The sequence below is a fragment of the Eublepharis macularius genome, chromosome 3, assembly GCF_028583425.1.
Source record: "Eublepharis macularius isolate TG4126 chromosome 3, MPM_Emac_v1.0, whole genome shotgun sequence".
NCBI lineage: Eukaryota > Metazoa > Chordata > Lepidosauria > Squamata > Eublepharidae > Eublepharis > Eublepharis macularius.
Genome location: NC_072792.1, coordinates 149,055,995 through 149,081,679, shown reverse-complemented (window position 1 = coordinate 149,081,679; position 25,685 = coordinate 149,055,995). Strand labels below are relative to the sequence as shown.

General features: G+C 45.1%; 1 protein-coding gene across 1 annotated transcript in view; it reads left to right on the top strand.

The window, feature by feature from the left end:
• IGSF11 (immunoglobulin superfamily member 11) overlaps positions 1–25,685 on the top strand; it is a 249,559-nt gene that overhangs the window by 211,360 nt on the left and 12,514 nt on the right. Inside the window, 1 exon segment of the mRNA XM_054974310.1 lies at positions 23,814–23,977. Within this exon segment, the coding sequence (XP_054830285.1) occupies positions 23,840–23,977 (138 nt within the window). The 5' untranslated portion in view covers positions 23,814–23,839.

The following is a 25,685-nucleotide window of genomic DNA, read 5'->3' as shown; positions in this document are numbered from 1 at the left end:
AGGTCTGTCAGTGGCTACTAGCTACGGTGACTGAGCTCCATCTACAGAGGCAACAAATCTCTGAATACCAGTGCTGAGAGGCAGCGTCAGGGGAGGGTCTTTGTCTCCATTTCCTGTTTGTTTGGCCTTCCAGGCAACTGGTTGGCTACTGTGTGCGCAGTATGCTAGACTAGATGGACCACTGGTCTGATCCAGCAGGACTCTTCTTGTGTTTTGAAAGCCATGTATGCCAAAGGTGGGATACAATAGATACAAACAAAACTAGACTATCCTTTTGACTCCTGTGACGGCACTGCAGAATAAGTGCTTTGACAGTAGCAATGTGAATGGAGGAAGTGATTGGACTGGATGTGGTGGTGTATCAGCAGAAAGGAAAATCAGCTTGGCATAGTTCCGCTTCAACAAGTAGTTCTGCGATGGCTGCAACAACACACAGCACTTTAGTTTTCAATGAAGTAACAAAGTGCATACAGAGTGATGGCATATACAACAAATGGTTCGTGTTATTTTATTTAAGTTGATTTTGAAATTGTATCAGAAGAATAACCTGTGCTATGTCTTGTGCTCAGGAAAAAAGTAGTGGGGATATGTTCTCTTTCACTTAGCGCAAGCAGGCAGTGGGTAGTAATTTCCGTGCTTCTGCTTGGGCAAGGACTGCTGCACACGCAAAAATCTTCTGTGGGATTCAACCTCAGCCAGTTTTCCAGTTTTTCAAGTCCTTAAGAGATTTCTTCTAGTGTTAATAGCATATGGCTTGTAATTAATTAACCAGCATAAGCAGGACAGAGGGTGGAAATATGAATGCTGGACGATGAGGAAATGAAAATTACTCGTGCTTCCTATTACATGCCGCTCTCAGTCATATCTAAAAGTCTTCCCAAGGGGGAGATAACCCAACTGTCCAAGCAATAGGCAGTTGTGCATCTCTTCACCAGAAGACATGTGAAAGTCCTCCCTTGGACATGATGGAAAGGCTCGAGAAGTAAGAGTCTATGAGGTTTCCTGTTGTTTAATGTCACATCTGAAATGGCTTTCATTCTTCATCTTGTGGGAATTTAGCATCAGCAGAAACTTTTGAAAAGTACTTTGGTTTTTAAAGCTCATTAAAAATATTTAGTATAATGTTTTGCATGTAAATAAGTTTGTGTTTTATTTCTGTGTATTAATGGGGATTCTGAATATATATTTACTGTGGTTAGAAGTGCAGGCCTCTGAAGTAAGGAGAGGAAATGGAAGGGTGAGTTAAATGTGCTGTGATTGGACAGCAGCTGTACCCTAAGGTGGTGTGGTGGTGAAATGAACTTCCGGTTTTGGTCTGAGGACTGAGGAAATGTGTTCATTCTGTCTAAGTTAGGCAAACTGTGTAAAGCCTGAAAGAGTCTGTGTCTGTGTGGATGAGAGACTTATATTGTCAGTGAAGAACTGTGTGGAAAATTAGTCTTTATGAATGGGTCTGTGAATATACCTTTAAGAATATAAAACTATTTTGAAACCACCACGCTTATGAACCAATTCTGAAACCAATACACTTATCAATATTCTGCAACCATCATGCATATGTACTTATAAATAAATTCTACTTGTCTATCCAAAACACCTCATTCATTTGAAATATAGGATCCCCTTTTACCCCAGAGCTACCCCCATGTGCTGACCATTCTGCCTATAACAGCCTTCCCATAATTCCAGTTAAAAGAAAGAGGTCTACGGTGGAGCTTTTAGTGGAAGCAAAAACTTTTTGGGAAGACTAAGAAGGTCAGAGAGGCAGCAATATATAAATCACACAAAGGGGGAAGCAGGTAGCATTAACAGTGGGATTCAAACCCTAAAGGGAAGGTGTTCTTAAGGTAAAAGGCCTAGGTAAAGTAGAGAACACCCGAAACTGTGTGTGTGTGGTGGGGAGGAATGTTGGTTGTGACCAGGTCCCTTCTGAGGTAAAAGTTTAAGGTAATGTAAGGAGGGACTGTGATAAAGGTCCAAGTAGGGCTGCCAGACCTCCGGTGGGGGCAGGGGATCCCCTTCCCACACCCTCCCACCCCTGCCCCCACTTACCTGGCCAGCGGGGGCGCACGCACCTTCCATGTGCGCCCTCCTGTGGTGCTGTGCGCCCCCGCGCACAGCAGCCCCAGGATCAGGCCTGTTTTGGCCTGGATCGGGGCCCCTGTGGAGCGCAGGAGCATTCCTGCACTCCACAGGGGCCCACAACGGGCCCAATCTGCGCCAAAACGGGCCAATCCATGCCCGTTTTGACACAGATCGGGTCTGTTTTGGCGCGGATTGGGCCCATTGTGGGCCCCTGCGGAGCGCAGGAACGCTCCCACACTCCACAGGGGTCCAAAATGGGCCCAATCCACGTCAAAACGGACCCGATCCATGCCAAAACGGGCGCGGATTGGGCCCGTTTTGGCACGGATTGGGCCCATTGTGGGCCCCTGTGGGGCGTGGGAGTGTTCCTGCGCTCCGCAGGGGCCCACAACAGGCCCGATCAGCGCCCCAACGGGGGCTGCGTGATGACTTCACTCCCAGAAGTGACGTCATCACGCTTGCAGGAGCGCACACACTTGCACACAAGCTCCTCCAAGGTAAGAGCCAGGCCCCAGTCTCCCGCTGGGAGATCGAGGGGGCTTGGCAACCCTAGGCCCAAGGCAGTTTAAAACTAAATTGCTACATTTAGATTCAATTTTGGCAGAGTCCATAATGCAGTTGACATTTATGTGGCTTCTTTATATTTGTAAGCATTTTTGTGTATTAAAGATGTAAATAAAGCTTCAAATAAAGACATCTAGTTTCCTCCTGATTTGTAGACTGTTTTTTTTAAGCGGGATTCATGACTTTAAAAGCCATGGGACCAGATTGCCTTAGCCCACCTTAACCCAGATGTAGCACGAGGCAACATTGGTGGGGTAGCTATTAGGGTCAGCCAATCAGAGGGGAGACAGCAGGAGCTACTTACCGCACTGCACCATCCCCTTAGCAGACACAATAGGCCGCACCTATATAGGAGTAGGGTTGCCAGCCTCCAGGTAGTGGATGGAGATCTCCCAGAATTACAACTGGTCTCCAGACCACAGAGATCAGTTCACCTGGAGAAAATGGCTACTTTGGGGGATGGACTCTATGGAATTCTGCCATGCCAAGGTCCTTTCCCTCCCCAAACCCCACTTTTTCCAGGTTTCTCCCCCTAGATCGCCAGGAATTTCCCAACTTGGAGCTGGCAACCCTATATAGGAGTGATGGGGTACACCTTTCCAAGGAACGGTGCCACCTCTGTCTGGCTGATCTTTGTGAGGGCCTGCACAACTTAGTAGTCAGCAGGTGGGGCAAGGGGTGTTAAGCTAGGCTAACCCCCTTGTGTGGCAGGAATAGGGTGGGCTGCTCAGGATAGGTAGGGTTAATCGGTAAACACTGGAGGCATCAAGGTGATGGGGCATGTCTGGAACAGGCCATCACACTCTGTGAGGCTGGGTGGTGCTGTGAAGGAATGCCCTTGATGTTGAGCATCATCTCTTAAACCTGGTAGGTGCTTTGCAGCCTGTCAAGGAACCAGATGATGCTTGGCATCTCTCAGCGTAGATCAACTGTGCAGGCTGGGATAAACAAGGCTGGCGAAAATGCCACCCGAGTTTGGGGCCAGCATAGACTTGCCCAGTGGGGACCCAAGGAGTTGCCTAGCACAGCCCACCCTCAAAACAGTCAGCTTATGTTCAAATAAGTGATGACATAGATCCGCCATTTAAATAATTAAATATATGAATATAAATAAACAACTAGTTGAGCCCACATATTTGTGTCTGTGTATTCATTCTGGCATGTCATATTGGGTTTCTTGTTTAGTTGACATTTTACTGGCTTGTAGTGTGTCATGCAGAAAAAACATATGAACAAAATGGCTTGGTCCTCTGGGATGTTTTTAGATATATAACTAGTAAAATTAGAAAGTGCAAGCATTATTCATTTATAGATCTTATTATGGAGAAATATATTAAGGACTCGTGCTAAAAACATCTCTAGATTTTTGGCATGTAAAGAGAAAATGTCAGCCAATATCTAGATCAGCTCCGGGGGGGGGGGGGGGAGGAAGGAGGGAAGTAGATATAGTCTGTCAAATTATAGTATTTTTGTGGAAGCAGCACCCAATTCCTGGCAAACTAAAAGTTGGGGTCAAGTTGTGTTTAAAAAAAAAACCCTAAAGAAGAGAAAAAGGCAAAGATATGAAAAAGTGCAGCATGACAGGAAGAAGGAACTAGATAGCCCAGAGGATGCAGGGAAATCTCTAAGGATAGCGGAATGAAGCACAGAAGGATAAAAAGGAACACAGCAAAGAGAAATTACTGCAGCGCTGCACAGGGGTAGGGAGGGGAGGCAAGAGGGTTGATGCAGCTTTCAGCGACCTCACCTGAGCAGCAGGAAAGCTGATGTAAGTGTACCTGGGATTAAACTGAAGGTCCCTTAGGACTATTGAATGGGGATAGTGCCCAGCAATAGATTGTAACATGTTTCCAAACACTCAACTTGTTAGAACTAAATTTTTAAAGGAAAATGTACTTATAGTCCAAAGATTTCAAAATAGTTCTAGGGAATCCTAGGGCTCGTTGGAATGCTGCTCAATGAGAAGATCAGTATGGTGGACGATCTTCTCTAAGACATCTTTCCCACTAATACTGAGCTTCCTTTGCAATATGCAGATCCAGTGGAGCACTGGGCAAGTTCTCTCCAATCACCTAAGTTGCTGCCAAAGCCCAATGAATGTAGCTAGGACCTCTCCTAAACTGGGTGTTTTCTCTAGGACAGGGACTCCCAATTTTTTTGAGCCTGTCGGCACCTTTGAAATTCTGATACAGGATGATAGGCACAAGTATAAAATGGCTAGTGCAGGAGGTGGAGCCAACCATTATATGTCAGGGAGTGAGGTTATGTATAACTTTATTTGTAATTCAACATTTCAGGCAGAAACTCTGTTTAATGGGATGGCTTTTAAAATGAAAATATTGTTTCGAAACTTTTTTGCATTCACACAACTTACCTTCAGTAACACACTGAATAGCCTTGTGCTGCAGTGACTGCTGATGCGGAAGCAATATTTTAAAAAATCTGCACAACCAATCAGATCTCCCCTAGCAAATCAGAGCCCTGCTCTAAACCTCTAGATGCCCCTGCCCACTTTCCAAAAGCGTTTGTTGGATACCATGTTGGGACCACTGGAGTAGATGATCAGATTTCCAGGGTTCTGAGGAAGATTTCAAGTAAAGGTTCCTAATTTCAGAAAGACCCCGAAGTGAACTAAGGCTATTTGCAGATTCCTAGAAGGATTTTATGCCTGAAAGGGGTGGAGGTTGTCTCTTGGTTGAAACTGTGAGGGTTTGGGCTCATTTTGGGAGACTGCTCTAAAGGGTTTCCCACTTCCATTTCCATCCTTGAAGTGCTGCTATCTGTCCAGTTGCAAACTAGGTATAGTGTAGAAAGAGACTGCAGAGGAACTCCCAATAAACTCCAGTGGAGCACTCCCTCCCTCCCTCCTGGGATCCCGAGCCTTTGTGTACGACAGGGATTGCCGCAATTACTCTGAACATACATCAAACATCGGACTGGATAGCCTCGTGACTTACCTGTGGCCATTTGCCCTGTGTTGCTTGTGGTGAAGCCTCCGTCATCGACATTCAGGAAAGGTGTCAGCAGGCACCATTTTCCTCTGAAATGTACATGGTCAGTGCTGAACATTTTTGCAGAAGTAAAATGTTTGAAAAACTTAGCCTTAGTTCTTAATGATGGCAGTGGCTTGTATCCAAAGAGGCCCAAGGGTGGAACAAGAGCTCATGCCACAGGAATGCCCATCCTCACCCTCCTGTCATTACCCACCATGCTCTCTGAAGCACTGTTTCTGGGAATTAGAGGACCCACTTGCAACAGCAGTGCCAACTGCAGAAATGCCCTTCCGTGGGTGGAAATCAGTTGTTGGGTATAAGCCAATATAATTACCAACAAGAACTATCTCAAGTGGCTGCAGAAACAAAAGACTCGTTCAGAAGATGGCTCCCTATGCTCTTGGTTTATCAAAGTAATACACTTCTTGGAGTGTGGAAAAACAAACATATACACTATAGGATGCATATCCATGGCCTATTAGCTGTATTGGCCAATGGAGACCAAATGGGTTGTGTTATCTGCAGTGCAGTGTCTTGCTGAAAGAACGCTCATAATATCTAACAAGAATTCTACAATTATTTTTTAAAAGAATGTTCTGATTCAAATGTGGCTGTATTTGGAATCTTTACAAAATGTCCCTATTTTGTAGAGTTTTGCCCCAGAGTTAAGGATTTTGTGTTAACCCAAATGTTTACCAAAGTGTAATTCTTAATATGGGAGTGTGATGTTCTTTTGAAATCAGATTTCACACACAGTGAAAAGCAGTAATTTTTAAGAAACAAATCCCACTGAAGTAAATTTAGAAAAGAGAAGGAATGCCCCCTTCAAAATGAACCTCTTTGAGTTTGAAAAACCTATCTTTTAATTTTATTTCAAGCACTACTTTAACTGTTTTCATATTGCATAGAAACACTATTCCTAGAAGAAAAAGTTATGGCATAAAATGATTTTATTTTTTTAAAAAATATTGGACAGTTTGGCAGGGAGGAGATCCTTATCTGAATCATTGCATTTAATAATAATATTTGATTTATATACCACTATTCAGGAAAACTTAACACCCAGAGAGGTTTACAAAGTATGTTATCATTATCCCCACAACAAAACACCCTGTGAAGTGGGTGGGGCTGAGAGAGCTCCTAGAAGCTGTGACCAGCCCAAGGTCACCCAGCTGGCTTCAAGTGGAGGAGTGGGGAATCAAACTTGGTTCTCCAGAGTAGAGTCCCATCGTTCTTAACCACTACTACAAACTGGCTCTGATGGCTATGAAACAGAAAGATATGCATTTCACACAAAGTGAGGTTGACCTGTATTTATGAGAATGCCTGTCTGCGGAGCACTCAGATCTCACATTTTAGGCTTCACTATGCTGATTAGCCTCTGAAAATGAAAGCAAACCATGAGCATATTTATTTTATTACAGCATATGATGCACCGTGTGAAGTGAAACAAATGCATAATTCAGGAATGAAAGAAAGTTGTTTATTTAAATAGCTCAGTGCCTTGTTATTTCTGGAACATCTGCCTGCATCGTTGCAGAGCGTTTGGGTTTTTCTGGCCAATCATCAAGGGTAGAGAGAAGTGCCACCTGAGGCCTCTGGCAGAGTCCCTGTGGAATGTATGTTGACAACTGAAAGGAGGAGACAAGAATGAATTGGTTGGAAAAGGGAAGAGAGTTTGTGTTTCCCTTCAGACTATGGTCACATGAACAAAGGTGAATGGCACTTGGCAGGGCCAAGTGCTCTCATAATTCCAAAGCGAGTTTCCGTTCTTAATGAGTGACTGTTATGTTTCTTTTCATATTCATTTTGTTTCATCTGCTTTTCACTGTTGGTTTAATAGATTCATTTGTACAGTATGGTTTTTAAACACAACTTGCCTGGCATTTATGTGTACAAAGTACATGTAGGTTATACCTATAATATATGTATAATTTACAAAGTGGATTTATTGACATACAAAGAGCACTGAAAAATGCACACATTCTTCAGGAACGATTTCAGTGTGAGGAAAATGGTCTGCAAAATAAAGACTCATGGGTTCAATTTCCATAAAGGAGAAGCAAAATTGAATTGGGGATTTTGGGACTGAAACATCAGGGATGAGAAATTCAAAATCATCCTTACTAATGAGCAAATAATTCAGTACCACTTCTGCCCTCTCCTTACTGAACCTTCTCCTTCTGGCCAAATTTTTGCCTTCTCATTATGAGGTACTAAAATCACCACAAGGTGAAGTGTTTACATCATTCCTGTGTGGGTAAACACTGGGAAATATTCTTCCACCCCCTCAGCAAAGTCTGGAGCCTTCCTGCTACCTGAGCGTTCTTCCTCTAACTTAAGTGCTCTTCCTTTGGTGGAAGAATCCTTACATTGGAGGAGGGTGCCTTAGGCTACAGGAAGGCTTTAAACATTACTGAGCAGAGGGGAAGGATATATGCCACTGTCTATGGATGTGGCTGCCCTGAGTGAGATGAGAGATTTGCTACACCCTGCTTTAACTGCTGCAGGAATGTGAGGGGGCTTCTTCCTATAAAATGTTTACCACACAAAAGCAATGAATTACATGTGTGAAGACTTTTTCCATATAATGTTTTATATATACAGATCTGATCTGGATACATTGAAAACTGTGTGTGTATTACACTGGAGTCACTGTTTTAATTAACCTGTGTACTTAATTGCTGTGGACTTCTGTCCTCCTTGTAAGCTATCCATTTACTAAAGATGTTTAATAGAGATCTCCCCCTCCCCCCCACATACATTGATAAAATAATTCATTTCTAAGATCCTTACCTGAGCTTTTGGGTTAAGGCAGAGTGAAAAATTATCAGTGCTAAAACAGACAGAATGATGTGACCACCTTTTCACATCTTCCCAGAGTTGCATGTGAGCATTGATGAAACACTACAAAAGGGAAATCAATGTGATCGTATATAGAATGTATTAAAATAGTTTTTGCATGTTTTACCAATGCACAGGAATACACGAACACATCAGTAAAATGCCATACAATACAATTTTTTATGCATTCATACATACTATCATATTAAGTCTGCTTTTTTGTGATATTTTATCAAAGTACCATGTTTACCAATGGTAAACATTGGTATATGTTACCAATATGGGGTGTGTGTGTGTGTGCGGTGTAGTTGAATTGAAGCAACAGATGTCTGTGGCAAACTGTAACACAATTCTGGAAGAATTAATTTAAAAGAATTTCCTAGTTAAACCAGATTTTTAGGGGAGTAAAAAGCCTTGCTTGTTAAAAGATGACTCTCTGACTATGCTTGTAGTGTGGCATAGTAGTTAGCATGTCAGATTAGGACCCAGGAGACCTGGGTTCAAATCCCCACTCTGTCATGAAACTCATTGGAAGACTTTGGATCAGTCACTCTGTCTCAGCTTAACCCACTTCACAAGGTTGTGAGGATAAAATGAGGGAGGTGTGCTGCTCTGAGCTCCTTGGAAGAAGGATGGGATTAAAATATGATAGATGACTGCCAGTGCAATCCTAGAGTCACATCCCTCTATGGCTTCTAGGATGGCAGAGTTCTTCTCTGCTTGGGGCTGAGTCAACACACCTTACCTAGTTTTGTGGTTGGTTTCATTTCAAAAGTGTCTCCCTTCAAATCAGGAGTGGACTGGCCATTATGGCCACAGGGACTTTTCCTGGTATGCTGATTGCCTCGCTGCCAACCTGGGCCAAGCCAGCCCAGGAACAGAACAGAAGGGGAGTGTGTGGCCCACCCGAGTCTTGCACGGCGAGGTCTGAGCCTTATGCATTGTGGGGGAGGTTGTGCCCAGCCAACTGGGCAGATAGGCTGCCTCTTCCTCCCTCCTTTAGGTGGCTGGGGCAGAGGCTGGCCAGGCAGCTGGAGAGGCCTTCTTCTTTTGGAAGGGGTGGGGCTAGGAAACGGGACCCCTCTCCTGCTGCTCTGTTTTCCCCTTGAAGTCTGCCCTGGTTCACATGGTCCACCTAATTAGGTCAGTGATGTCTTTGCCTAATGTGATGACATCACTGACATCAGGCAACAATCAAGGGATTACATGCTGGTGAAGCTAAGGGTGTTGAGGACAGTGAGAGTGAAGAAGAAATGGGCATGAGGGAGCAGCAGGAGCCAAGGAAAACTGAAGGGAAAAGAGGCAAGTTCTTTTTCTGGCCCATAGGTCAACTGTGTTGAATACACTAATTTCCAATTGAATATCAAAAATAGAGACAATTTGAGATGGGTAATCATGTAGGGCTACAGTAGAACAATAGGGCCGATTCCAGACGGCCCTCCCCATCCCGAAACGTTGCGCGTCGTCGCGCAGAAAACGCGAAATATCGCGTTTTCTTGCACGAGTTTTGCACGCGTTTTCCGCGCGACGTTTCAGGATGGGGAGGGCCGTCTGGAATCAGCCTAGGATTTGACTCCAGTGACATCTTAGATCCAGAGGAGTTAGCCGTGTTAGTTTGTAGTAGCAAAATCGAAAAGAGTCCAGCAGCACCTTTAAGACTAACCAACTTTACTGTAGCATAAGCTTTCGAGAATCATGCATCTGACGAAGAGAACTGTGATCCTCAAAAGCTTATGCTACAGTAAAGTTGGTTAGTCTTACAGGTGCTACTGGACTCTTTTCGATTTCAGTGACATCTTAGAGACCAAGATTTTATGGGAGTAAAGCTTTGAAAGTCAAAGCTCTCTTCTTTGGGAGCTCTGACTCTTGAAAACTCATACCCTGAAAATCTTGTTGGTTTCTAAGGTGCCACTGGAATCAAAAGTACAGACAGGGGCTTGTTCTCTTTGAGCAGGAGCTGCCGCTGTTACTACCTGTCAATCTTGAAGTTCAGGTTTTTACAAATGAATGGCGTGAAGGAGGTACCATTGGCTCCCCTAGGATTGGAGGTCCTGGGAATTGGCTCCAAGAACTCCACCGGCCGGAGGACCTGCTGCTCAAAGGTTTTGACTTGCATTCCTCCAAGCAGTTCTAAATCCCTGTCAAGTTCTCGACTCCTCTTCCAAGGGAGAATAACACCTCCCCCCCGCCATTTTACTATTATTTATGATTATGCATTGTTAGTATAGCATAAAGAATATCCCAGGGCGGTGAATGCTCCCCAAATCCGTAGACGCTTCAGGGTCCCTACAGAGAGCCTTAAGCGCCTAAGATCCCCGCCATTCAACTTCCCGCGCGTTTCTTCTCCAACCGGCTTTTCCGGAGCCGCGCTCAGGCGGATCCTTTCTTCCCAACCGCCTCGCGGCTTTCCCGCCGTCCTTATTCCCCCGCGGCACCGGCAGGGCGCCGCTATGGCGGCCTAGCCACACATCTGCTCGTCCCCTCCCCATGGGGCAGGTTTCCTCGCGCCCCAGGGGGCCTTTTTGCGCGGGTCCCCCCGCCCTGCTCCATTATTGATCACGTTTAAGCCGTGAGTCGTTTCCCTTTATGAGGCACTTTATCACCGTGTCACCTTCTTCGGGGACGAGAAGGAAACGGATGCTTCTGACCATAAATCATGTAAGAGGCTGCGGCGTGTGTTTCACGGCTGGGCAAAGAGAAACCTGGATCGAGCTCCTCGGCAGGGCCGTCCTGGCCCGTTGCGCTCCCTGTGGCTCCGAACCCGCTCTCTGATCCCGGGCGCCGGCGGAGGCCTCGTTCTGCGGAGCTGCTGGCAGCGCTCCTCTCCCCGAGAGCTGCATTGCTGTGTCAGCACGAGGCGTGCATGCCGCTGCTGACTGCACTTGGCAACGCAGTGCCTCTCTGCTGACTCGGCTCCGCCGAGAGGAGTTTGAATGGCTGAGTGTGGCAGCTTGGCGGGAAAGAGGGAGGCGGGAGGTCTCACGCAGGGAGATGCTTTCTGGCATCTAGGTTTGGTGGTAGTGGGGTCCAAGTCTTAGTTTGGCTAGGGTCTCCTGCCTAGCTTCAGGACTTTTGTGAAGAATTAATACTTATTTTTGATCACATTTGGCACCTCGCCTTTACTCTAAGGATCTCACAGCAATTTACATGTGTTCCTACCTTTTTTTTAACCTAACAGCAATCCACTGTACCTGAAAACTAGAAAATAGCTACAGGGATACTTTGATGCAGAGTAGTTAGCCGTGTTAGTCTGTGGTAGCAAAATCAAAAAGAGTCCAGTAGCACCTTTAAGACTAACCAATTTTATTGTAGCATAAGCTTTCGAGAATCAAGTTCTCTTCGTCAGATGCATGGTACAGAAACTGGTCAAATATAGAAGAGGAGAGGGGAGGAGAGAGAAGATGCAATTAGGGGGGGAGAGGGAGGATGCAACCAAAACATTCCTTTGCTAATAAATGTAAACATCTCCTTTTGGTGTGGAGATTAGTTGGCTTGTGTGAGGCTTCATACTTTGGTGAGCCTGAGCAGAGATTGGAACCCAGTCAAACAGTCTGTGTGGGCAGGACAGTGGCTCAGTGGTATGATGATTGCTTTGCATGCAGACGGTCCCAGGTTTAATTCCTGGCACCTCCAAACTAAATGATCAGGTCATGTGACAGATGAGACCCTGAAGAGCCAGTGCCAGTCTGTGCTAAGTTTAAGGCAGGTCCAGTTGTTCATATACTCTCTGCACCATACTCCAGTTCTGTTAGTAATAAATGGTGATTGGAATAAGTATGTTCATAGATGGAGGCTTCTCTACACTGCTGATTGAGCGACTAGGAGTCAGATGACTCTGGCATTCCAACTGGCATCAGGGGCTGTGGCTTTGCCCAAAGGCAGGTTGACTTATATTTATTTATTTTATTTTTTTATTCCATTTTTAGCCCTCCCTCCCCACGAACAGGCTAAGGGCGGGGTACAATAAAATGCTGTATGAGCATTTAAAATATATAACATATATAAATGAGATTTAAAATACTAAAACAGAAATACCTAAAACAACTTAACAGATGGCGGCCCCCTTCAGTTCCCCCAGTCTGAACATAACAATCCAAGAGGAGTGGGTGGGGGCCATAGTTGATCATATTCTGGTGACAGCACTTATGTGGGGCAGATGACTTTGTTGCCCCCCCTAGCGGGAGACCGGTAGGGAGGTACCTAAGCAATCAGATCAGATATGGCTTCCTCGGGCCACTGTAAGCTGAAGTAGGGGCAGGGTGGGATCCTGGTGTTCATTGAACCTGGGACCTTCTGTTTACCAGGCAGATGCTCTAGCACTGAGCTGTGGCTCCTTCCCTCATTAAAACAACAAAGAGGGTTTTGCTTTCAGTAATCTCTGGGGGTTCCTTATTTAGTCTGTGCAATTTTTGTTGACCTTTAACCCTCCATCTCCTATTTGGCCCAGCCTGGATTCATATGGCAATTGGCATACTACTTGTGTAGCTCGGATGCTCTGAATGTTTGAAACTATTGCCCAAGCTACAAGTGACAAATGACACTTGCCTGGCAAGTGAACAAACTCATGCGTATTCCTCCCTGTTCACTTGCCATTCACTTGCACTCCACAAGTGAATGGCAAGTGAACAGGGAGGAATGCACGTGAGTCTGTTCACTTGCCAGGCAAGTGTCATTCGTCACTTGTAGCTTGGCCCTATGTTTGAAACTACTGTATTCTGGTAGTGGGTCAGGAAGCATCCTAAGGGTCAACATACACATTGCATTTTTAAAGTATGTATCAAAGAGGAGTTAAGTATACCCTTAAAAATGCAGACTGTGAATGGAACGAACATGTTAGAGAACATGCTGAATATATGTTCAGTGGCAAAGCCGGACTCTCCACTGTACAAACTGTGAAATGGCCCCAAGAGATATGGTCTATTGCCATGGTCAGAAGGGGAAGTGATCTTAACATATCCACTATATCTGGAAAAGCCTTTTGAAATATAGAGGATCATCTTAATATGCTTTTGGGCTGTTTCCACTTAAACAAGGGAATGGGCTTGTTAGTTGTAAGGAGTTAGTGGCTTTGCATATGTAATCAGAAATGTAATCATTAAAGAGCTCTGTAGCCTCCGAAAGATTATTTTGAACAAGTGGTTGGGCAGGAATGAATTGTTCATTTGTTTTCCTGCCACAAAAGACATGGTTATATGTGACACAGCAAAGTACTGTTGCCAAATGATTGTGGATGCTGGGAAGGATCAGTGGGAAAAGTGCAAGCTCCAAAGCAACCAAATGCAGCCCCTTTCCGGTGTGAATAATAGCATGCCCTCTGGTCAGCATGCCCAGGGAAAGAGGCTGTCTCATGATCGGAACGAGCCTTTTTGCACGTAACAGATAGTTCCAGGTTGTGTCAAACTAGGAAGACAGTGCATTGTCCCTTTTCAGTCTTAAGAGGTAGAAGAGCATTGACTAAAAATTTAGGAATTGGTTCCTCAACCTGTGTGGCATCTTTGGTTCATCAAAGCATGTAAAGGGTCACTCGATCTTGTACAAACTGCCTTGGAAGCCCAAGATATATCTGTTCAAAGTGCATTGGCTCCAGGCTTGGCCAGTGTCAGATACATTGGAGGAAAGCATTAAACCTCCTGTAATGTACCTCATTGTGCAATGCTATACCGAGAAGAGATTAATGCGTGCCTCAGAGATTGATGGGGATTGATTAGCTTTATGCCAGCTAATGTCATTCGAGAAGCTATTTTTAGTTCTATGTACTTTCCTATATTTATAGTCTCGCTAATAGTACAAAAGAACGTTAGTATCTTTATCCTTTAAAATGCAACTATAGCCTTGGCTAAGGGGTACTTGAGGCTGGAGAAGGAATCTAAGATGACAAATGAATCACCAAGCCATCCATCCAAAAATCCCAAATTCTGCATTTTGAATAAATTATGCATGCAGACAAATTTACATAACCTTACTTGAATCAAACCCCTTGTTCCCTTATATATTTCTGGTGTAGATGTTCAGATTTTTCAACACATTTTTTTTATTGTGAGCTACAATGAAGAGATTTGGAATGTGCAGAAGGTTGCATGTAGGAAGAGAAAATTATATGTAGCCCAATTCTATTTATTAGTCACTCAGAAGTAAGTCCTGCTGTGTTTAGCAAGACTTACACACAAGCGCACAGAATCTGAACGACTTAGTAGTTACTGAAAAACCCACCCAGACTTGCGATAGATCTTAATTAAACATTTATTTTGAAAACGAATGATTTAGGATTTTCTTGTATCCAACAACAATAGAAGCTTGTTTGCTGTAATTATTTAATGCGAAGAGCTCAGATTCTTCAGCCAACTGCATGTTATATGTAAATCCATGTTTTTTAAAAAAGCAAATGGTGTTCTTTTTTAAAAAAGAAGAGAACAACTGTGGAAAAGGGCAATTTTGAGCAGAAAATCTCTTTCTCCCCCTCTCCCTGTACGTGTGTGTAACTCTTCCCTTCCTGCTCTTTCACTGCTTAAAGTGGGACCCTCTGCCACAAGCGTCAGAAGGTGGTTAGCGTGGGGGATATACCTGATTTTGTGTTAGAGGCCACATCTGTAACTGATGGTGTGTTTGCAGATGTGCAGATTTCTAGATCTGGAAACAGGGAGGCAGTTACTGATTACAGAAGCTGTGCGCCCAAAGGCTCACATCAATCAACACAGAATCAAATCTGGGCTGGTAAAGAGCTTGATATGAGTACGTAGCCGATTATGAAAGCAGGCAGGAGGCTCAGAAAGGTGTCAGAATGGCCCCTGGATCTCCTGTATGCAGCATCCTGAAATGATTCACAGACATTTGCCTTCATTGTGGCTCGGCTAAAGAAACTTTTGTCCTCTAAAGTAAAGTAGAAGCATTTGAAACATGATACCTCTTATAATAACAAGGGATAAAATAGCTGCCACCTGTCTGGTGGGAGCCACTATTTGAAGCATTCTTATCTTCTTCAGCTTTAAATCCCCCCTCTCAATGGCAAAGTTGGCATGGAGGGTTAGGACATATTTCCCGTTTATCTCTGGAAGTGGGCTCCAGCCTTCCTCCCCGCCAGGGCAGAGAGGCTCCTTTCTGCTGTGGGAAAGGGCCATGTGATTGTCTTATCATAGCTTACAAAGCCAGCAGCCAAGTTCCGAGCAGCATGGGTCAATGGGGCTTAGATAACCAGGTAGGTTCTCTGTTTTCTTTCTGTCTGGCCCAGGGGTAGCCTATCAGCCACGGAAGAGAAAGGTCAGATGGGAGCAGTGCAGATGTGTGGGTAATGGATTCGCTGGTAGAGCAGTTGGTAATCCTCAGGGACCTCTCACCTTCAGTGTCTCTAAGTATTAACTGTTGCACATGTCTCCCATTTATAGATGCCTACATGGACTGTAACAGTGTACAGATGTAAAGGGAACACGTACAACAGCCCTTATATTCCATCTTTTTTCCTCTTAGCTCTTAAGGTGCTCGTACTTGTTAGGACTCTGTTTTACTAAATCAATAATGGGTGAACACCCTAATATCTGCTACTGTGGTTTTGCATTTAGACACATGAACTGATATTGCAAGTACCTTCTGAATTGGTGTCTCTCTTCTTAAATCACCCTTAGACAATTAGAAGGACATTCAGCACTAGCAAAAATGTTTGAGATCAAATTATTTTTTATTTTCCTTAAAAGCTTCTACAGGGGAGGGGGAGTTTGGACAAGAGCCATGGTGCTGAGGCAAGGGAGGTCAGTTCTTCCCTCCACCATTCCCTCAGAGAAATCACTCCCCCCCCCCCGATCTTTGCAGGCTAGATCAGAATGTTGTTGTCCTTTTTTGGTAGCTTATATGAGCAATGTGCATCTGAAACGGGACTTTCCTTCCTTCATTCTTGGGAAGAACCACCTTTTCCTCTCTGAAACGGATGGCTTCCTGGCAGCTCACTGGCTCATTCGTAGGCCAGAAGGGATTTGTGGCACGGACAACATGCATCTTGCAGTTTGGCTGTCCTTGCTGTGTCAATGTCATTGGTGCTTGGAACTGAATGCCTCTCGTGGTGGCTTGTTAGAGGCTATGCTATCAAGTTATGCATCCACTATATAGGCTTGTATGTATATCAGTCACCTTTCTTCAAGCAAAAATTTTATTGGAGCAGGGAAAGCCCACGTTTCCTTTTTGCTATCAAAATCTACTTGCATCACCTATTTAGTGAATAAATCTTCCATGTCACTAATGGCAGTGAACATAATTTAACCCTTATTATTTCAATTACTAATGCACTAAAGTAGTGCTTCTCTTTTTGATTTGGCAACATCCTAATGCCGGCTTTTCATGGTCTCAGCCCTAGTTTGTATAAATAGTTCACCAGGTAAAATTGGGACGGAACAGTAACTATTTCAGTTTGAACACATAGTATTGCATGAATACTCCACCCTCCATGGGAGAAAAAAAATACCTTTGCATAAAAAGATAGCATGTCAGGGTGGAAGATGGACTAGACCTCTTTTTACTGACATCTGGCCTTGTTCAGGTCTCTCAAAACCTCCACATAGAGTGTACCTATATATACAATCACATGTAACAAGTCACATGTAATTGGTTTAAGTATGCTGACAAACTCCGCACACCAGTGTTAATTGGGCCACCACATTCACATGGGTTGCTGTCAGAAAAAACAGCCATAACAGCTACATCCTCAGGAATACTCTACTTGGAGGGCTTTATTACAGTGGGGCAAAGCCCCCTCTACAATTGCCACCCCGCCTCTAGCGGCTACAATGCTCCCATCTCCCAAACATGGCCTTTCAAGCATGTGATGCTCCTCTGGGTCAGCCATTTCTCACTTGCTCTGCAACAGTGCGGGTGAAATTATTTGAGGGTCAGGTAGGAGTTCAGAGCAGAAAAGGTGGATTCCATTGCTGCATGACACAGATATAGTAGACTGCCTGCTAGGGGGGAACTAGAATGAGGCTGTTCCTGCCAAGCTACCTGGAGATGGAAGTGAACTGTACTCAATTTGGGGCAGAAGTTGTCACACCACCACTTCCCATGCAAACTGCAGACTTCCAGAGAATTCTCTTGGAGAAACTGATAAACGGCACTAGCCTCTGCACAAGTGACAATGCAGGCAAGAGTGGAAAGGGGGGGAGATGTGACCAGGCAGACCCCCAAAACTGCCTGAGCCTCATTCATCTTGCATCACTTCACCTTGTTACAGTTCCAGTCCAGCAGTACCAGGCATCTGGTGTGTGTGGAGTCACGCACATGGACCAGCATAGGCAGGGTCCACCTCCTCTTCTGAAACGTAAAGCACTTTTCCCTCCAAGACTACCTTTCCCCAAACACTAAAAATGCCCAGCTCATACCTATGAATGAGTAATATGTTGGGCATGCTGTAGTTGTTGGAGCAAGGAGGTTTTTTATGTCATAATTCTGTTAAATTCATGATAATGTCAAAGTGGATCTGTAGCCAGGTTTCCAGTTCTAACGTAAGAAAGCGTAAGCAAACCCCCCACAATTTACCCTTTGTCCAGGTTCCACCAGTAACTTACCCTATAGCCTGAGTTCCATCTTTACAGTATCACATCACTTCTCAGACTTCTGGTCCTGGAGGATAATCTTCACTAGTGCCAGCACCATCATGGCAGCTTGTCAGAGGAAGGGACTGCAGGGACTTCCATTCAGTCAGCAGCTGTACTTGGAGTTCTGTAGATGGGTTGGCCATTGCAGGAATTTAGGTCATCTACTGGCTCCAGTCCCCCAGTGTAAATTCCTGTACTTCCTCCAGAACTACTTCCTGGGGCTAACCTTCAGCTCCTTTTGGATTTGAACTTTCACCTGGCTTTAGGTTTGGACTGTTGTTCATCTTTTCTGGGAAACTTTCTGTGTTCTAGTTCTAAATATTAGAAGCTTGTAGGGAGGTTCTCACTGGCCGCATAGCATTTCTGGAACTCCCTTCCCTGGGATGTCTGCCAGATCCTGATGAGATGCTGTTTCAGAAGCAGTAGTAAAGCCATTCAATTTGGACGTGCATTTAGCGTCCAAAGTCAGTCAAGAAGCTGGTCACTTTTTCCGTCTTATCTACTTACCTTATTGGTGTTTTAATTTACATGATCTGCACTAAGGCATACAATGAGATGTGAGCCCAACTAAATAACTGCTCACGGTTATGCAAGGGTTTCCCATTTAAGGTTAGTTTGTGTCCTCTAACAGTTTAGTGTGGTAAACAGGAAGGCTTTTTGAAAAACTGAGGAGAGGACACTGGAGAATTGTTCATTATCAATAACTGTACTATTATTATTATTATTTTTTAAAAAAGAAGGTTCTGGGAATAGCAGGTTTCTGCTGTCTCTTTAAAAATGTTTCCCAGCCAAAGCAATGATCTGCCAGACATTTCTCCTACACAAAGGAGAAACGGAATTGCAACATTTATTATTAACTTTGCTCCTTGAGGCTTCAGGGCCAGAATGTGAAGCAATGCAGAGAACTTCAATATCTGGGATTCCTCTTTGCTTGGGCTGTTAGTGACCAACCCCCCCCCCCCCCGGCTGAGAACAAGATTGCTCCCCTGGCACTAATGTAAGCGAGTAGAGTTTTTCAAATGCATGCAGTTGCTGTTGCGTTACCAAGCCTGAGCCTCAGAACTGAAGATGCCTGGGATAATTCCAGTCTGTTGTTGCCTTGGGTGCAAAAGTGAGCATTTTAGGTGGGAAATTTAGCTTACCAGAGGCACAGTCCGTTTGGGAACTTCTCCTGCGCACAAACCCCATTGAGATGAATGGGCTTGCCTTTCACGTCAATAGATCTTTCACAGCAGATGTTCCTAGGGGATTGTGACCTCATTACTGCTTGTTTGGGTTCTTTGATTACCGCTGAGCCTTTAGGGGCTGCTTCAAATGTGATGATTTTTCTCCATAGATATCACTGCTCTGTACAGGGAAAGCATACATGAATGTATGCATATATGTTTGTGTGTGTGTGTGATAAGTGTGTGTCTCTTTTGTAACTTTTAAAAAGCACATCCATGTAAGAAAGTAAACGTTTGTGAAGCAGCCTTGTCATTCCATTGAGCATGAGAGCTGTGGTACATTGTGTCATTTGTGTGTGTGTGTATTCAGATTTCCTGGTAAGTAAATACATCCCAGCAACTACAGAAAGTCAATAGGGACAATATAAGGTATCAGACAGATTCAAAGAAATTCTCACTTATGCACATATGAAGCTGCCTTGTACTGAATCAGACCATTGGTCCATCAAGGTCAGTATTGCCTCCTCAGACTGGCATTGGCTCCTGAGTCTCAGGGAGAGGTTTTTCACATCACGTACTGATGGGTCCTTTGAATAGGAGATGCTAGGGATTGGACCTGGGACCGTTTTTGTGCAGAGCAGAAGCTTATCCAATGAGCTACCATCCCTCCCCTAAAGAACACATGAAACTGCCTTATACTGAATCACGTCAGTGGTCCAGCAAAGTCACTATTGTCTACTCAGAATAGCAGGAGTTCTCCAGCTCCCAGGTGGAGTCTTGCTCGTCACCTGTCTCCTGATCCTTTTAAATGGAGATGCTGGTGAGTGAACCTGGGACCTTCTGCATGCCAAGCAGAGACTCTGCCACTGAGCCACAATCCTTTTCAATTTGGCAGCTGATTTCTGTGTCCATTCAAGATGAACTGTGTAGTGGGCATTTGGGACACGTGATCAGATCTGCATAACCCTGAAATATTCCTCAGCACATGGAAGCCTTTGGGGATCATTGCTGACACCTCTAAGCACCACCAGGGCTTAGAAGATGCTGTGAAAAGCTACAATCCATACAGTCAAGTGGGCTGCTCCCACTGAATTGCAAGAGCAAAGGCCTGCTTCATGTCATGTAAGCTTCACTGAAGCACTGGACGTTATTGCACATAAAGTGATTCATTCAGGGTTGCTGATTTTCATGTTTTTTAGCATGTGTCAACCCTACATTATAGGAATTAGGGCTTCTGTGGACTCTCAGAAAGCACAGAGGATGGTATTGGCACATACTGGTAATTAGAAGCTTCTGCAAAAGGCTTTGTCGTACCCCCATGCATCAGTATCTAATTTTGGACATCCAAAATGCTGATTTGTCCAGACAAATAATCTGATACTTCAGAAATTCCTGCTGAATTGGAATCAGTAAAATGTGTCCTTTTCTAACCAGGAACATAATTCTATTTTGAAACCTCATACAATAACATTTATGCAAATGGCCCATGTCTGGGGAACACACTGTGACTGTACATAATCTGATGACTCAGAGATGGTTCTGTTGGTGGGAATTCAGCTATTAGATTTAGGGCAGTTCCACTTTTGGACTTCTTTCATCTCTGCGTTGTGCACAAAGGGGTGCATATCAAGTGACCTAATGTATCTTTTTGGTTTTTAAATTAATGCATTTCCATTTGCGGAATAGCAAAAAGTCAGTGCTTTTCACCAGTTCTGTAAAGTAGAATTTTAAAAAGTGATTTGGCACTTGAGCATGATCTTCTCTGCACGGGAAGAAGTATCTGCAAAGACACAAGACCAAACATGAGCACTCACAGTCATTTTTGTCAAAGCTCTCTTGGTAGATAAGAACATTTGTAGAGTGATAGCATTGGAAGTCTTCAAATGGTCAACCAGGCAAAGCTGCACCATATACTCATAAAGAGAGATATAAACACATAAATCTGCCTGAAACTGAGTCGCACCATTGATCTATCAAGGTCAATATTGTCTACTCTGACTGGCAGTGGCTCTCCAGGGTCTCAGGTGGTGCCTTTGGCATCACTTACTTTCTGATCCTTTTCAATGGAGAAGCCAGGCTGTGAACCTGGGAATGTCTCTGCATGCAGAGCGGATGCTGTACCGCTGAGCTATGGCTCCGTGCCACATACTAACTCACCCGTTACACAGTCCATGTCACAAAGTGCAGTAGAGGACCAGTGCAGCAGCTGGTTACAGATGCCTTAAACCAGTGAGTTATGCACTTCCCACCCAACGACCAAAAAACAAAACACAACTCCCATGTTCATTTTAGAGGAGGTGAGAATCTTCCCTCAAAAGAATCAAGAGGCCGTGCTTTCCCTGGCCTGAACAGAAGCTGCTGGCAGGATCTTGCTTTCCCAGATGGAGAGAGGGAACAGACTTCCTGCACCTAAACACCTAGCTTGCTAAGGAGAAAGGTTAGCCCTAGCCCTTTCCTTGAGATGCCAATTTTCTGTATCAGAGGCGAGGTAGTTTAGATCAGAAAGCCATCAAACACACATCTGGCTGGGCTGGGAGCAGAAAATAACCCTGGAAAAGAGTATCTCCATCTCCCATTCGAAGAAGGGAGGGAGGAGAGACAGCCTGCTTGCCCAGAGGGTCATGTGTTACGGCCTTTCCCTCCCTGCTAGAGGCTTGGGTGGGCTGGTTGCCACCCTCCTGTCACAGGGCTGGCCAGCTGCAGGTGGGGGGGAGCATTGGCCCACTAGGGAAAAGTCCCCATAGCCATGATGGCCAGTCCACCCCTACATACATCTTTGTTCCACCACCCACCTTCATCTTCAGCCTACAGAAAGTATAACCCGTGCATTATGCTGAATATTTATTAACTAGTACTTAATCATGTTCACATTTGTCTGTTTAGGACTGTCCATGTGTCCTGATACATATCTTCAGGCACAGACATCTGTGCATTTTTTTTGGCTCAGTATCTTAATTGAAAATGAAAAATAATGTTTTGAGTTGCACAGTTGTAAGATCCGAATACATATATTAGATAGATTGTATGAGCCTGCAGGCAGGGACTGTTATGAAATCTTTATTTACTGTAAAGCGCTTAGTTAAGTACTCGAAATAAGAAATGATACGGATGGGAGCCTGGGAGAGTTGAGGCTGAAACAAGGAGCATGCAGTGCTCCATCGCCTTCTCCATTTTCTCTTTGCTTTCCATGCCTTTGTGGTGCGTGTGAGGGTCGAAAACAGCCTGTCCCAAACTAAACAGAGGCGACTTCAGCCCTCCCCCTCCAAAATCCCTCATCGCCTTTGCTAGGTTCACCTGTCAGAAGCAGTTGTTGTGTGCCTTTCCCAGCTGTAGCCCTGCAGGTGCTGTTTAGCTTAGCCGTATGAATCTTTTCTCCTGCATCCTGTGTACCGTGTGGCGTTGACTGCCCTGAATTACTCAAGGCTGTGGGAGGTCTCCGAAAGTGGGCCAAGGTGGAAGTGTGGCTGGAGGGGGCTGGAGAGGAAGGAAAGGGAGGACATTTCATGGATTAGCAGGCAAGAATGGAAGCTGGTTGTCATGTTGGCCTGTCTACTGAAGCCTGCAGGCACTGCTTCTTGGAACGTGGAAACATACTGCCTTTTCACTAGAACATCTACCTTCCAGACATAGCTAGAAAAAGTGGGTAAACCTGGTAGACTGATTGGTGCATGGATTTAGGTTGTGTGCTAGTCAGAGGTGCATGGTGAGGGAGGGGAGGAAAGGTATGACTTAGGACTGAAAGGATATTTTTTTAAAAAAAGATTATTGCATCAGCACCGTATTGTCAGTGCTTTCTGGGAGTAGCCATGTCCAGGCTTCAGGAAGAGTTTTTCCCCACCTGTTCTGACAGCTAATGCTTCAAGTAATAGGGGCTTGAACCACAAACCTAATGGTCTCTGGCTTTTTGCTACATCTCTGGGTGGCAGGGGATTACAGTAGTCAAGAGTGACTTGAAGCGTTATTGTGAGCCCTGGAGAAATACACTCTTCACACTCACACATAGAGAGCCAGTGTGGTGTCATGGTTAGACTGTCAGACTAGGATCAGAGAGACTCATATTCTCATCCCCGCTTTGCCAGGGAAGCTTGCTTGGCTGTTACCTGGAGTGACCACTTAACATGGGCCAGCTGCATATACTCAGACAAACCTGGCTTGCAAGGTTGTTGTGAGGAGAAAACAGAGGTGAGGAGAATGATGGAAGCCACTTTGGATCCCCTGCGGGGAGTAAGGTGGAGTATAAATGAAGTAAATAAAATATATTATCATCACAGTAAGCTGCCAATGCCTTTTCCTGAACATCTTACTAGGCTATTTTGTTTCACCAATACCGCAATAGAGCATTTGTACAAATATTCTACATTTAAGGCAAATTGGCAGCATAAGCGGAGGAGAGAGCCAGAAACTTGTAAAGCGAGGAACTGACTGATGAATGAAAAAGCAGGGCTGGAAGTTATACCATCTTCCTCCTCATCTGTGTTTCAAGAGCTTCCCCTCTTTCTGGACATTGTGAGGTTCCTTGCCTAGAGCTTCTCATTGAAAGTAGCGGGAACACTGAGGAATGACAGGATGCTTCCCCTCTTTCCTTACAGGTCTGGTGAGTCCCCTGGAAGTGTTCATGAACACACGGAGTGTCGAAGTTGCTCGGGGCCAGACAGCGGTCCTGCCCTGTACCTTCACTACCAGTGCTGCGCTCACTAACCTTAATGTCATCTGGATGGTCACCCCTCTCTCCAATGCCAACCAACCTGAACAGGTATCCTAAACTTAGCTGCAACACAGACCTCCCTGCCCCCCTCCGTTGTTCCAGTGATGGCTCTTGCTTGTTTCTTCTCTGAACATGCAGGATGCAGGCTTCAGGTTGAATCCACAGACTGTCTTCATGGTGGTGTGCAGGACAGCAGCAGAACAGATGTGGCGGGGCAGGTCCCTGATGTTCTCCAGAGGCAGAGCTTCTGAAGCCCAGACCTTACAAATGTGGCAATGACTATGGGGAGAGCCTCTTCTCATCCTTGAGGCTCCTTGTTCCAAGCAGTAGTAGCAAGGATGGGAGGAGGCTCCAACGCCCTCCTCCCCCATCCATGCCACTGCTTGGGTCCAGGACAAGCTATAGACTTCGATAGGCTTCTATTTAACTGTGCCTCCGTGTCTAATCTGTTCTTCACCTTATAACTTCCCAGCCATAAACACAGAGGGACTATCTTGGGAAAGCACTGCCCCACCCCTCTCTGATTATGGTCTGGAGAGGCCAGAACAAAAGCAAGCAATAGAGGAGGGCTTTTTAAAAAGCAAAGGCACTTGGCCTGGCTGTTATCCTTTTATCTTCCCCTCCCTGACCATAACTTGAGGAGGACTAGGAATGCTGTGAACAAGTTCAAGGGTAGAACTTACCATGTCCAAAGTGAGAAATCCAATGTGAGCTGAATGAATGCTCAGTCTGTTTGGTTCATGTCAAACTGCTGCCAGTGCCTGCCAAACCGGTTTTCATTGGGGTTTCCCAAAACTGCATGTGTGCAAAGATGCTGCTGATTCAAACTGATTGGCAGCCATTAGTATTACTAAGTCTGCTTAGCTCTCCATCAAAGGGTAGGGCTTTATTGAAACACAGCATTTATTGATGACTGATTTATATGATTTGTGAGTAATCTTATTGTCTGTTTGAACTATTGCCTGCTGAGCAGAGAAGTTAGGCCACAAGGATGGGGAGGGAGTAGACCTCAATCGGGCTGTGTGAGAATCCACATGTGTGAAAAGCCAATTGCACTGTACTGCATGGTTAGTAAAGAAAATAGTACAACAACCTGTTGAGCACCCACAAACAATCAAGAAACTATCAAACTGACTATTGAAAAATCATGTCTCTGTTTGCAGTTGGTGAACAGGGTATGAGTCCAACTGGTGGGAGTTTGTCCATCTCGAAGAAGGACTCAAATATCTTTGGAACTAGCAACAGAGCCTGTTGTATGGAAAAATACAATGGGCTCTAGTAAACTGATTCAGCAGGCTCCTGCTGAGGGGCCTTGGGAGGGCTGTGCCACCATACGGGACCTCCCTGCCACCTCCATGGCTGCTGTGGGGCTTTGGGAGGGCTGTGCCACTGGGAGGGCTGTGCCACCACTTCGGGCCTCTCTTCTGCCTCTGCAGCCCCTCAGAGGCCTGGCGCAGGTGGCAGGGAGGCCTGGCATGGCTGTGCTGCCCTCACAAGGCCCTGCAGCAGCTGTGTCGCTGCACTAGGCCTTCCTGCCACTGTGGCGGCATCCTCGGGGCCTCCGGAGGGCCATGCTACCACACCAGGCCTTCCCGTCACTATGATGGTGGCCTCCTCAGGGCCTCCGAGGCAAGCAGTGTTGCCAAAAACTCACTTTTTATCCCTGCAGGGGAGCCTGCAAGTGTGCCTGCGTGGGGATAAAAAGTGACTCATCGCCAGTATAGCTTGCCTTTTATATAGTAGGATGCTCCGCCTC